Source organism: Sminthopsis crassicaudata, chromosome 6 (assembly GCF_048593235.1).
Source record: "Sminthopsis crassicaudata isolate SCR6 chromosome 6, ASM4859323v1, whole genome shotgun sequence".
Classification (NCBI taxonomy): domain Eukaryota; kingdom Metazoa; phylum Chordata; class Mammalia; order Dasyuromorphia; family Dasyuridae; genus Sminthopsis; species Sminthopsis crassicaudata.
The window spans coordinates 37,175,029-37,187,414 of record NC_133622.1 but is presented as its reverse complement, the minus strand read 5'-3'; the positions used below and the strand labels follow the sequence as shown (position 1 = coordinate 37,187,414).

Genomic DNA, 12,386 nt, shown 5'->3' with positions numbered 1-12,386 from the left:
TACTAAATTGCTACCGATTTCAACAAATATGGCCAAAGCAAAGTTGAACTTTATGATTACTGAGAGAAAAACAGACAGAAATCCTGAACTACTTTGTAACAAGCAAATAGTTTGTGGGTGAAATAAAAGTTATTTTCATAGTTCTTTGTTTCATTATATCCATGAAAGTTATACAAATGAACAGATCAGAGAATTATTATGCAGTGTCTCCCCAAGGTTCCTCTAACAATGATTGCCAAGATCAAAAAGGATGGTAGTAGCCAAAGGATATTTACAAAAGAGAAACTCTCAAAATAATTCTGATAGGACTGAAATGAAGATACTTAAGGAAATGGAAATTAAGACTAGCTTCTCCCAGCAATCCATTGGACAACACATGCAACATCTTGCAGGATTCCCCACAATTGACTTCAGTTCATGGCTCAATTTAGTCCACTTTTTCAATCCAATATTTTTTAGTCTTTTTTTTTTTTGAAAGACTATGAGCTTGCAGGGGTAGACCAAGATGCAATAAGGAACATCACCTTGTATTTATATGCATGTATATAAACACACAAATATGTTATGCATGTGTATATAAACATATATATACATATTCACTCACACATTACCTTAACTACCTTTTCTCTTCTCTCTGCCACCCATTAATGTACCTTCTATGCTGTCTTCACAGTCATAAAATAGGAAAAAAGGAATTAGAAAATCTCTATGATCAAAGTACACCAAAGTAGAGTTTGCAACATACCAAAGCATTTGATAGTCTGACACAGATATAATACCCTGCTCTATTCTCCAGTCCTCCTAGAAAGAAAGAGTAAAGGGAATATTGACACAATGGAATAGGTCCTTCACCTTCTGATTACCCAGTTCACAGGATTGCTATAATGATATATTGAAATATGAGAGAACTTGGAAAAGTTGGGAGGGAAAGTATAGATTAAGATATTATCTTCCTCCTTCTTCTTCATCATCATGCCATAATCGTCTAGTACTGCTATATCTCCAAAACAATTGTGACAGCTCCTTAGATCAACAATAAGAACACTCATTTGAAATAGTTCATCACACCCTAAAACTCTGTGACATTCTAATCCCTGAATAGTTCTTTATCAGTGCAAATGGTATTTTTCCATCCAGTGTTTATTGGGATTGCTTTGGATCACTGAATTACTGAAAATCAATTCTGTCATAAGTGATCATAGCACTCACTGTTGTTTACAATGTTTTCCTACTTTTGCTTGTTTCACTTAAGATCAGTTCATGTAAATCTCAGAAAAGAATGTATTTTACTTTCTTGCAAAAATGGGTGTCTAAGCTAGTAGACACATACTTGAAGCTCAAAAGCACAATCTTTTATTTCCTGTCACAAAGCACAAGTTCTTTCCCCATGGCCCCCATTGACTATAGGTTACAGCCTATGTGGAGTGCCTAATTCCCCCCATTGAGTGAGTCCCTACCTCTGATTACATCTCCAGTGTTCACCTTATTTCACCATAGTCCTGTCCCAGATTCCCCATTCCCCACATTTCAGCAACCCTATCCCTTATTTTCTTTTATCCTTATAGGGGTATATATACACCCTTTTGCATCTACTAGATGGTTTTCCTCTATAAGTTGTGTTTCCTTTGTTCCATGTCAGTCTAATTTTTAAATCTCATTTTTTAGGTTTCAGTTTCATTTTTCTAATTTAAGCTTCATTTCTCTGCTTTTTAAAATTTTAACTCTGTATAAAGTAAACCTTCATCCAATTCTCACAAAAAGCCATAGTAGCTCAGAATCTAGGCCAATGGATTCTCAAGGGCATGTTGGTAAGTGGCACTTTTCACTGGGTTTGCCACATATCCATTTAAAATGACAAGCTAGAAACAATCTACTAGAATTTTTTACCATAAATTCACCTCCTTTTGTACTTGCAATTCAGACTCCTAAAAACCCAAACATGCTTCTGAACTGCATTCAATCAGGTAATCAATAAACATTTTTTAGATTAGCTACTACTGTACAGTGCATGCTAAGAAATGGGGAAACAAACTCAAAAAATGAAATAATTCTTCTGGCAAGGAGATTGCATTCCAAAATGCTTGCAAACCTCCCTCTGTTTGAGTGCCATCTCATCTGCCCCCACTCTGTTCCTCCTCCTCTGTATACTTCTGACTGTTTGCCTTTGGGAAATATCTATGTAAGGAAGACAAAGCCACTTTCTCTACTGTGATGAAAGATGAAAGGGCAATATGACTGAGGGGAGGGAAAGATGGAACAATCCCAAGAACTAGAGAATAGGTTTAGAAGTCAGGCTACCTTGCTGCCAAATTCATTACTTACTATCCCTTGATTCTTTTTTTATAATAGTTTTTTTTTCTATTTTCAAAATACATGCAAAGATGGTTTTCAACATTTATCCTTGCAAATCTTGTGTTTCAAATTTTTCTCCCTCCCTTCCCCTAAACAGCAAATAATCCAATATAAGTTAAACATATGTAATTCATATGAATTACATATATATATATGAAGATAGTTTTCAACATTGCAAAATCTTGCACTTCAAATTTTTTTCTCCCTCACTTTCCCCCACCCCCTCTCCTAGATAGCAAGTAATCCAATGTTAAATATGTGCAGTTCTTCTAAACATATTTTCACATTTATCAAGCTGCACAAGAAAAATCAGATCAAAAAAGGGAAAAAATTTTAAAAAGCAATCAAACAACAACAAAAAAGGTGAAAATCCTATATTGTGATCCACATTCAGTCCCCATAGTCCTCTCTCTGGATGCAGATGACTCTCTCCATCACAAATCTCGTGGAATTGTATGTCTTGATTATTTATAGCAAAGCGCTCAGTCCCTGAAGCTAAAGAACAACCACCAACATTTGAGAACCTTTGTACTAGGCTAGACAGAGTTCTCTCAGTTCACAGGCTAACTGGATACTTCATTTCATACTTGTTGACTTTGTGTTTTAAATACTCCTATAACAGAAATCAGAAAGCTTTGCAACATTTTGTAGGAGCTGTTCCTTCAAAGTAATGATACTGAACTCTGGGTGAACATCCTTCCTTTTACACAACTCTCTTCACTGCTCTGTTGATTTTTTCTTTATGCCAATAAAAACATTAAGCCTTTATGTTGAATAAATTGTTTTACAGTCCAAAGAAGGTGCATTTATTGTCAGAGATTCCAGACGTTTGGGAGCTTACACCATCTCTGTGTCCTCAAGAAATAGAAGGTCAGTCACTAAAACCTAGGATGCTTTGAAGAATTATTATTGGTGTATACTAGTAATAAGATTAAAACTTACAAAGAAAACATTTAGAAGAGTAAAAAGGAAGGGGCAGAATGCTGGATTAGGAAAAGTGAAAAAAATTGGGTATCAGTTCATCTCTCTAAAAAACAGGTTATTCCTTTGTAAAACTAAGGAGTTTGGACTTAGAGCAAAGGTTCTTATCCTTCTTTGTGTCAGTTGCCCATTTGACAACTTGGTGAAGCCTAGGGAATCCTTTTTAGAACATTTCTAAATGCAGGCAATAAAATACACAAAGTGATAAAGGAACCTAATTACACATCATCAAAAACATGAAAACTGTATAAAAATACAGTCTTTAAAATATTTTTTGAAAAACAAGTTCACAGATTCCAAATAAAGAGCTCCTTGACTAGATAATCTCTGAGGCTGTATTTGTCCCATTGTTGTAGACATTTCTATATGAAAACTTTGTAAGAATCAAAATAAAATTGCAATGAAAGCTAACTAAAGGATAAACATATCATATAGATTCTAGAATTTTAGAATATTTAATGAGCACTTACTACTTGCTAGGGAAACTGAGACTTCAAATGAAATGCCCAGAGGACTTTTCTTGGAATAATGCAAGGTAATTTGTTCAGGTACTAGTTTTTTTGTATCTTGAACCCCTTCAACAATAACCAAAAAATTATAAATCTCTGCTAGTAATTTAATATACTATTTGTAATATTCTTTTAAATTTATTCATAGGATAAATTAAATGAATTAGATCCTGATAACATATATATATATATCATAGCTTACAAAAATACAATAATAAGCTTTTGCCCAAAAAAGCTCCAAATTAAAATATATATTATATAATTCTAAGCATAAAATACAAAATTTTATTGTCACTATAACCATGAAAACACTAAATATAAAATGATAAATTGTTTGCAGCATCTTGATCAGTGTTTACAGATCTGATGAGCTGTGATTACAGATTAATAGAAGGAAATGATGAAGCTCCTCTGATATAGTACAGAACACAAATGAAGTTATTCACATGTATCTGTGATCAAATCTTGAAAACAATTTGATGACAGTTTGAGAAACTACAAGAACATGTTATACTTCATCAGAAGCAGTCAGAGTTTGATGTGATATTAATCTACACAATCACAAAAAAAATTATTTTGCCCAGTTCATAATAGTTTTAAATTGCTGCAGATACAACCTACAATTTTTCAAATATGCACTGCTTATTGTCACAGAGGAAGAATATATTGATAACATAATTGGGTGATTTCTTTAGACACCACTAGAGAATTTTTAGATCATCCCAAAGTGGTTCAAAAACTCCTAATATAACTCAGTGATGATTGGAATATAATATAACTAATATAACTCCTAATGGGAACCAGTGGTGGTAACACCCTTATGGGGAAATTTCCTCTATCAAAGTATATCAGAACCTTCTCTGAAACTTATAGTGTTAGAAAGTTGCCTGAGGCACTAATAGATTTACCTATAGTCATACACTTAATATGTATGAAAAGCAGAACTCAAACCCATTTTTTCCTGTCTCAGATCAACTTTATAGTCCATAATGATCAATGCTTTCTTTAAGCCTAAAGAATGTATTTATTTTAATTGGCTAGTTAATGTACAGTGTTGATAAATGAGTTTTAAGGTAGAATAGTATTGTGATGATTTAGTACCGTAGTTATTTTATTTCTATAGCTAACTATTGTTTCTATGGTCATAGGAGTGATGTGATATCCATCAAGCATTATCAGATTAAAAATCATGGTTCCGGGCAGTGCTATGTGACTGAAAGATACCTTTTCTCATCAATACCAGAACTGATTCAATATCATCAACACAATGCAGCAGGTAAAACATTCACTATCTCCACCACCAACATTCAGAAATTTCAGTGCAAGGGAGGCAGGACAGCCAAACAGTTGCCTCACTATTAGATTAAACTCCTTTGTGAAAAGCATGAAGTTAGCCAGATACTAACCTGTTGCTGCTGTTGTTATTTTTAAATAAACATGTCCAATTGGTGTTTTTAAACCTTAGTCAGGAGTAAAAATATTCTGGATCTTTAATAAGTTGAAAAAAAACCCCAATAAAAAACCATCTTCTAAATACTTTCTTATTTCCCACCAATATAGAAGATTTAGAACTGTGGTGTTGCAATAGGGATAGGATGAAAATAGGGATGGGAAGGGGGCCTTCTCATATTAACATCCCCAAAAAGTCATTTTCACATTCTATCTTTTTACTACTCTTGGTAACAACTACATCACTTTGCCTTTCATCCAGGGTCTTTTCACCTAGCTCTCCTGTGCAGAGGGACTCAGGTTTCTAACTACTCTGTTCTACTCTCTTTGAATTAAATTCTCAATCCTCTTTTAGGAGGGATTAGTGGGATTTTTATTTATACCATTAAAGGAAACATCTCAGTTTAAATTGAGACTTAAAATCACAATCACAATGGGAAAATTGAATGGTGTCTTAAAAACCTCTAGAATTTAGATATCCCTGGTTTTCAATAAAAATGAAGAAGTGATTGATTTTTCTTAGTTTTCAGTATTTAGTTTTGGATTTTTTCTCAGAGGGTTTTCAGAGTTATTATAACCATATTCTTTCTTGCTATTAGTTTAATCTACACTAAGTTCTCAGGCTTACCAGACAAGGCCGAAGCTTACCATTCTATAGAAACAACAATTAGGAATAAAAATAGTTCCTGTCCTCATGAAGATTACAGTCTAATAAGGAAATAAGAATTGCACAAATAACTACAGTAAAAGGCAGGACTTAATAAGTGCCATAATAAATAAAGTTCTCTAGAGTTTAATAGAAAGAAGGGAGTCACATTTTGGGGATGGTGGTGACTGGGACCATGATAGGTATCAAATACAGAAATAGAAAAGTTGTCAAGTTACTGTTTGGGGGGAAAGATATAAGTTCAACTTTCGACATTGAAAAGTCAGCAAAATATGTAGGTAGAAATTTGAAATTAGCACCCAGGAGAAGAGAGAGATCAAAGACAGAGACAAATAGATTTAAGACATATCTGAGTAGAGATGACAGATAATGTGAAAGAGGGGATGAGACCACAGAGAAAGTGTAAAGGAGAAAAGGATATTGAGATTAGGATTTTGGTGGATGTCCATATTTAAGAGACAGGGGGGGAAATAATCATCAAAGAAGAGAGAAAAAAAAAACCCCAACACTGTCAGGAAGGAAGAAATCTAAGGGAATCAAAAGAAGTAAGACTTTCAAAGAAAGAGTGGGAGTAATCACCAGTATCAAATGCTTCTTAGAGTTCAAGGAAAATAGGAACTGAAAAACAGTTATTGAATTTGACAATTAGATTAACAATAACATTAGACAGAAAGTTTCCGTGTGCAGAAATTAGCTTGCTGAGTATTGAGGAATTATATAAGTGGAGAAGAAACAGTCACTGATTATAGACTAATTTAAAAAAAAATTTTTTTAATAGACTACTTTTTTTAAAAGTTTAGTAGTAAAAGGAAAGAGGATAGAACTTTATAGCTTGAAAAGTCAGCATAATCAAACAAATGTGAGGATTAAAAATATATAATTAAGACAGAGTAGAACATATTTATAAACAGAAGAGAAATTCAATTCAACTAATACAGATTAAATGCCTACCATATAAGTATGTTAGGATACTGAGATGAAATATAATATAGAGTTTGTCTATAATAAGCTTAAAATATAGTGAAGGGTGAAGCAGTGATATTACAAAAAAAATTATAATAATAGGCAGATTATAACTGCAAAGGAGGAGCACAAAGTTTTATGAGGAATTTTAAGGAGGAAGGAGACATCACTTTTGAGTAAGAATGGGAAGGGAGGCCAATTCAAGGAAGACTTCATGGAGGTGGCATCTGAATAGGGTCTTAAAAGAAGACCCTTTCCCTTTTTCCTTATTCCATGGGAAGAAATGAAGATGAATATATATTCAGGTATGGGATCTGGCTAGAATATAATTTAAGTGCCAAAGGAAAAGATAAGAACAAGAGAATAGAGTAATCCATTTTGGTTAGACTATAGAATACATGAAAGGGAAAAATGATGAATAAGACTAGAGAAGTAGGTTCAAATCAGTGTATAGAAGGCCTTGAAAGCCAGGTGAGGAATTTATATTTGGTTCAATACTCAATGGAAAGGCATTGAAGGTTTTTGATAGGAAAAGTGATGAAATCAAAGAAAAGTAGGAAAGATGGGATATTTCCATCCTTCTCAATAAAATGGGAAGCAAAATATTCTGTGGGGAATGAAGAGGACAAAATGGAAGTTAGGGATTTGAGGAGAGACAAAGATTTGAAGCAACTTTAAATTTTCAAATGTAGTTCTCATGTGTTGATAGGGAAAATGTCTGAAATTCAATTATACTCGAGTATGGGATTAGTGTTTAATTTTCTCCTCTAATTTAATAAGTAGGTTTGTAATCTAGGAATATAACCCTAACTTCTTTTCCTTTTTAGGGCTCATTACTCGCCTCCGGTATCCAGTTGGCTCCATGGGAAATTGCTTGCCAGCCACGGCTGGTTTTAGCTATGGTAAAGTTTGAGATTCTGTTGTAATAAAATAGTAGACCTAGTAAAGAATTTCCATTTCAAGTACCCGGCTTGCTTACTGTAAAACAATGTGCAGTTGAAATAACATTTACAAAGCATTTGCTCCTCAGAGATAAATGCTCTTATTTTCCCTATTTTACAAATGAAGAAATAAATGTGTCTGAGGCCACATTTAAACTTAGATCTTTGTGACTCCAGGTTTGAGACTCTACCCATTGTTCTACCAGCTATTATTGAAGAGTTGGATTTCTGAAAAGGGTTACTATCCAAGAGAGATCAGCTGAAGATATCTGCTAAGCATGGGATTTCTAGATCATCCTTCTTCCTGACTGCTGTTAGGTGAAACTTATTAATAATACAACTTGGCTAGTTTCTGGGAAATATGATATTTGGAAATCCCAAAAGTAATTCCTTGGGAAGAAAAGTTTTATTTTCTTTGAAAAGTGAAATAATAAGAGGAACTCTCCTTTCTCCACCATATCTCCCCCCCCCAAAAAAAAAAAACCCTACACCTTCCAAACTATAGGTTAGATTTGAACCTCTTACAAAATCAATTGGCTATACTTCAGTTTGCAAGCCAGCAAAAATTTCAGTCATTTATTTATATACAAAGCATATGCATGGGTAATTTTTCCAATATTGACCCTTGTAAAACCTTTTGTTCCAGAATTTCCCCTCCTTCCCCCTTTCCTCTAGCAGACAGGTAGTCTAATACATGTTAAATATGTTAAAATTACATGTTAAATCCAATATATGTATACATATTTATACAGTTATCTTGCTGCACAAGAAAAATCAGATCAAAAAGGAAGAAAAAGAAAAGCTGAGAAACAAAACAAAATGAAAGCAGATAACAGAGAGAGTGAGAATGCTATGTTGTGATCCACATTCAGTTCCCACGGTCCTCTCCCTGGGTGTAAATGGTTCTCTTCATCATTGAACTAGTGGAACTGGTTTGAGTCATCTCATTGTTGAAGAGAGTCACATCCATCAGAATTGATCATCATATAGTCTTGCTGTTGCCATATATAATGATCTCCTGGTTCTGCCAGCAAACATTTTTAAGAAGGATAGTATTAGTATTAGATAGGATTATTATAAGTGTATCATTCAAGTGTTTGCTTCTCCAGCATACTAGAGCCATATTTCTCTTCCATAAAAATGATTATCTGCATAGAAACAAATGGCATTTCTTCCTTTGCCTAGAAATGAAATTGATGCAAGGATCAAAGAGCAAAATATTGTATGACAATCCTACAGACAAAGCTAAACATATGTAATAAAGCACTCAATATTTTTAGTCTAAAAGTTGATTTTGGAGGCAGTTTAGGAATGCTTTCATAGTATTCCCTCAAATTAAGCTGCTAAGTGTTGATATGAACAAAACATTGGTGAGTGTATGTAACTGGAAGATAATGTTGTGAAATATAACAAAAAGGTAAATGGAGGCAAATTTCTTTCAGTAAGATAATATTTATTAACAGTGATGCATATTGCTGTTAATAAATGGATCAATGACTTGCTTCAGTTTATTCCAAAGAGCCAGAATTAAAAATGCAAGTCACTTTTATAAACATAGAACAACAAAAAAAATCCAAGGTAAGTGACATGACTGAGGTGAGGGGGAACAACATGACTGGTTTGAACTTTGGTAATGAGCTACACTAGCAGCAACCTTCTTTATCTCCTTCCCTCCTTACTAAGAAGTGTTCATTACGTTGTGAAATCTAGAGAAAGCAGAGAGAAAACCAGATATCCTTGAAGGATAGCTTGGTGATGGAAAGATATGAAACCAGATGCACTTATGGCAACATTCCCCCAAGGTTAGCTAAATTCCTTGAGACAAGAATAGACCAGTGAATAGCAAGAGAACTGAATTTCCAAACTTAACCCAATAGAAACCCGCTGAATTCTGAATTGAGTTCAGAGACCAAAAAAAAAAAAACCAAAAACCAAAAACCAAAAAAACCCTTGACAGGCAGTTACAGTACAAAAATCAATTCATTGTAAATAAGATCAATAATAAACAATACAGAATTGCTCTTGATTATTTTAGTAGAGTAGATTGTGACTCAAGTCAACTTTCTGGCTCAAAGACTGACAAATTGCACATTCTTTGACTACTTGTTTCTCTGAACCACAGATCCTAGATACCAATCAGTTCTCTCATTCATCTACAAATGCACAATTCTATGTAAGAGAAAATCAGTTCTTGAAAACTTTCCCTCTCACCACCTTTTCCCACTGAATGTAAAAATATAAAATGGTACTAAATTGATGGAAAATCATATTTTTAGGTTAAATCTTCAAAATTGTATTTAACTCTAAAATCCTATAAACATAATGTGGGTAGATTTAGTATCCTTCCGTGAAAAAGGCACTTAACGTTAACTGACTGATTTTCTCTTTGATATAAGAGTATGATTCAGCCAGGAAACTGATGCCTGAGATGAGGATGAAAAGAGGAAATAAGAGAGAAAAAAAAGACAGAAGTTAAGGTAGAGATAGGAAAGGAACTTGTAAAGCAAGAGTGGAAAAGAAGAGGTTTCTTAAAGTCAGAAGTCATCTACTTCAATACTCTACCTAGCTTTAGCTGGGGGTGAGATTAAAATCTGCTGGAGAATTCAAATTTAATTTTAATTAATAATCCATTGTTGAATCCAATCTTGGTTTTTGATAGATTTGAATTAGAAAGAATGGAAAATGTGGCCCCCTGCTGGAGAAAATTTTCTCAAAAAAATAAACAAAAAACCCTTAAAAGAGTTGTGTTTTTGTACTTCTATGCAAGCAAGAACATTTGACAATTTAACTGGAAGGAATTCTAGAAAAGAGTTTCCTCTTTTGTCTGTCTTTTTGAACACTAAAAGCACATGCAGTTCAGAATGCTTAGAAAAATAACATTTTTCCCCTAGAAAATATGAATACTCTTTGGAGTGAAAATATTCTACCTTAATTAAAAAAAAATAAACTCTGTGGATATTGTTCCCTGATTAGGCCATTTCTTAGCTCTTCGGCTTCTCCATTTATAAAATGAAGAGTTTGGGCTGGATATTCTCTAACGAAGAGTTTGGGCTGGATATTCTCTAAGACCCTTCCAGTTTTGAAAATTTATGATTCTCTGCCATTTTCCCTAAGTAACATAGATTTTCTTTTTCCAGAGAAATGGAAGATTGATCAGTCTGAGTTGACTTTTATAAAGGAGGTTGGGAAAGGCCAGTTTGGTTTGGTCCATTTAGGTAAATGGAAATCCCAAGTCCTAGTTGCTATTAAGGCCATCAATGAAGGAGCCATGTCAGAAGATGACTTCATTGAAGAAGCTAAAGTGATGATGTAAGTATATATAATGCCTAGGGAAATGTTGAAAAGTTAATCAAAGAAAGAATGTGGGGCCTGTGGCAATTGGGAAGACATAATTCATCTTTTGCAGGTGACAGCATCATATTGACTTGTCCCTAACAGATGAATGATTTGCTTGACTACTTCAAAAGAGCATTGCAATAATCACTGTAGATAATGGTGGATTATCTTTTTAGTTGCATCTTCATGAAGGGAATATCTTTATGAATTGTTGTGGCCAATTGTCAGCCAGGCTAACAACATATCTGGGATCATAATGGAAGCCTTTCTGGTTTATTAGGCCATGGAAGAGTTTGAACTTCATTGACTTCCAGAACTCACTGTCACTTCTGCTCCATGACTGCTTTATTTTTAATATGTATATATGCGTATACAGGAATATTTCTAAGTGTGCATATTTCTATAGAGAGAGATATGTACACACATGCATATGTGTATATATAGATATATACATACACATGTTTCCCAGGGATGTGAGAAGGGCATCTCTGGTCTGTTGCTGTTCTAGAGTCATGGGTGGCTATTTCCTTCCTATATCTTCCCAGACTCAATTCTAACCATCATGTAAGTCAACTTTTAGCTTATAGTTCATGTGAACAATTCAGCAGGTATAGGAAAAAATATATGAAAAGAAAAAAAAAGAGGGATTAGGGGAAAATGAGAGGAATCTGTGGTTGGAGTTTTTAGGCAACCAGAAAAAAAATTAGTTTTTAGGTCAATGTTAAGAGAAAATTCTTCAGCTACATTAAAAGGGATCAAGCTTATAGGAATAGCCTTTTTGGCTGTTCACACACTAGCGACTCATATTAAGCTTGCTCTCCAATAAGGTCTCTAGACCTTTTAAAAGCCAACTACTATCTAATTATATTCTTCTCTTAAACTTGTGAAGTTGACTTTTTGTACCCAAGTGCAAAACTTTGTATTTCTCCCTCCTTAATTTTATCTTGTTATATTTAGCTTGATGTCCTAGCTTGTCAAGATGATTTTAGACCCTGACTTTGTTAGCTAACTTTGTAACTTTGATGAGAATATCATCTAAGAATTTATCTAAGTCATTGTTAAAAAGTGTTAAACTGTACAGGGTCAAGTAGAAATCTATGGTATACTCCATTGGACATATTGACAATGAATTCTTTACCAACCATCCTTTGAACCTGGCCAGTTTCTAACCCATTTGATTGTATCATT

At 33.9% G+C, this 12,386-nt stretch overlaps 1 protein-coding gene across 1 annotated transcript in view; it reads left to right on the top strand.

Annotated features, from left to right (window-relative positions):
* Positions 1-12,386, top strand: part of TXK (TXK tyrosine kinase) — a 49,971-nt gene that overhangs the window by 22,931 nt on the left and 14,654 nt on the right. Inside the window, exons 7-10 of the mRNA XM_074273666.1 lie at positions 3,143-3,222; positions 4,991-5,118; positions 7,749-7,823; positions 11,000-11,171. Of these exons, the coding sequence (XP_074129767.1) occupies positions 3,143-3,222; positions 4,991-5,118; positions 7,749-7,823; positions 11,000-11,171 (455 nt within the window). The remainder of the gene's footprint in view (positions 1-3,142; positions 3,223-4,990; positions 5,119-7,748; positions 7,824-10,999; positions 11,172-12,386) is intronic.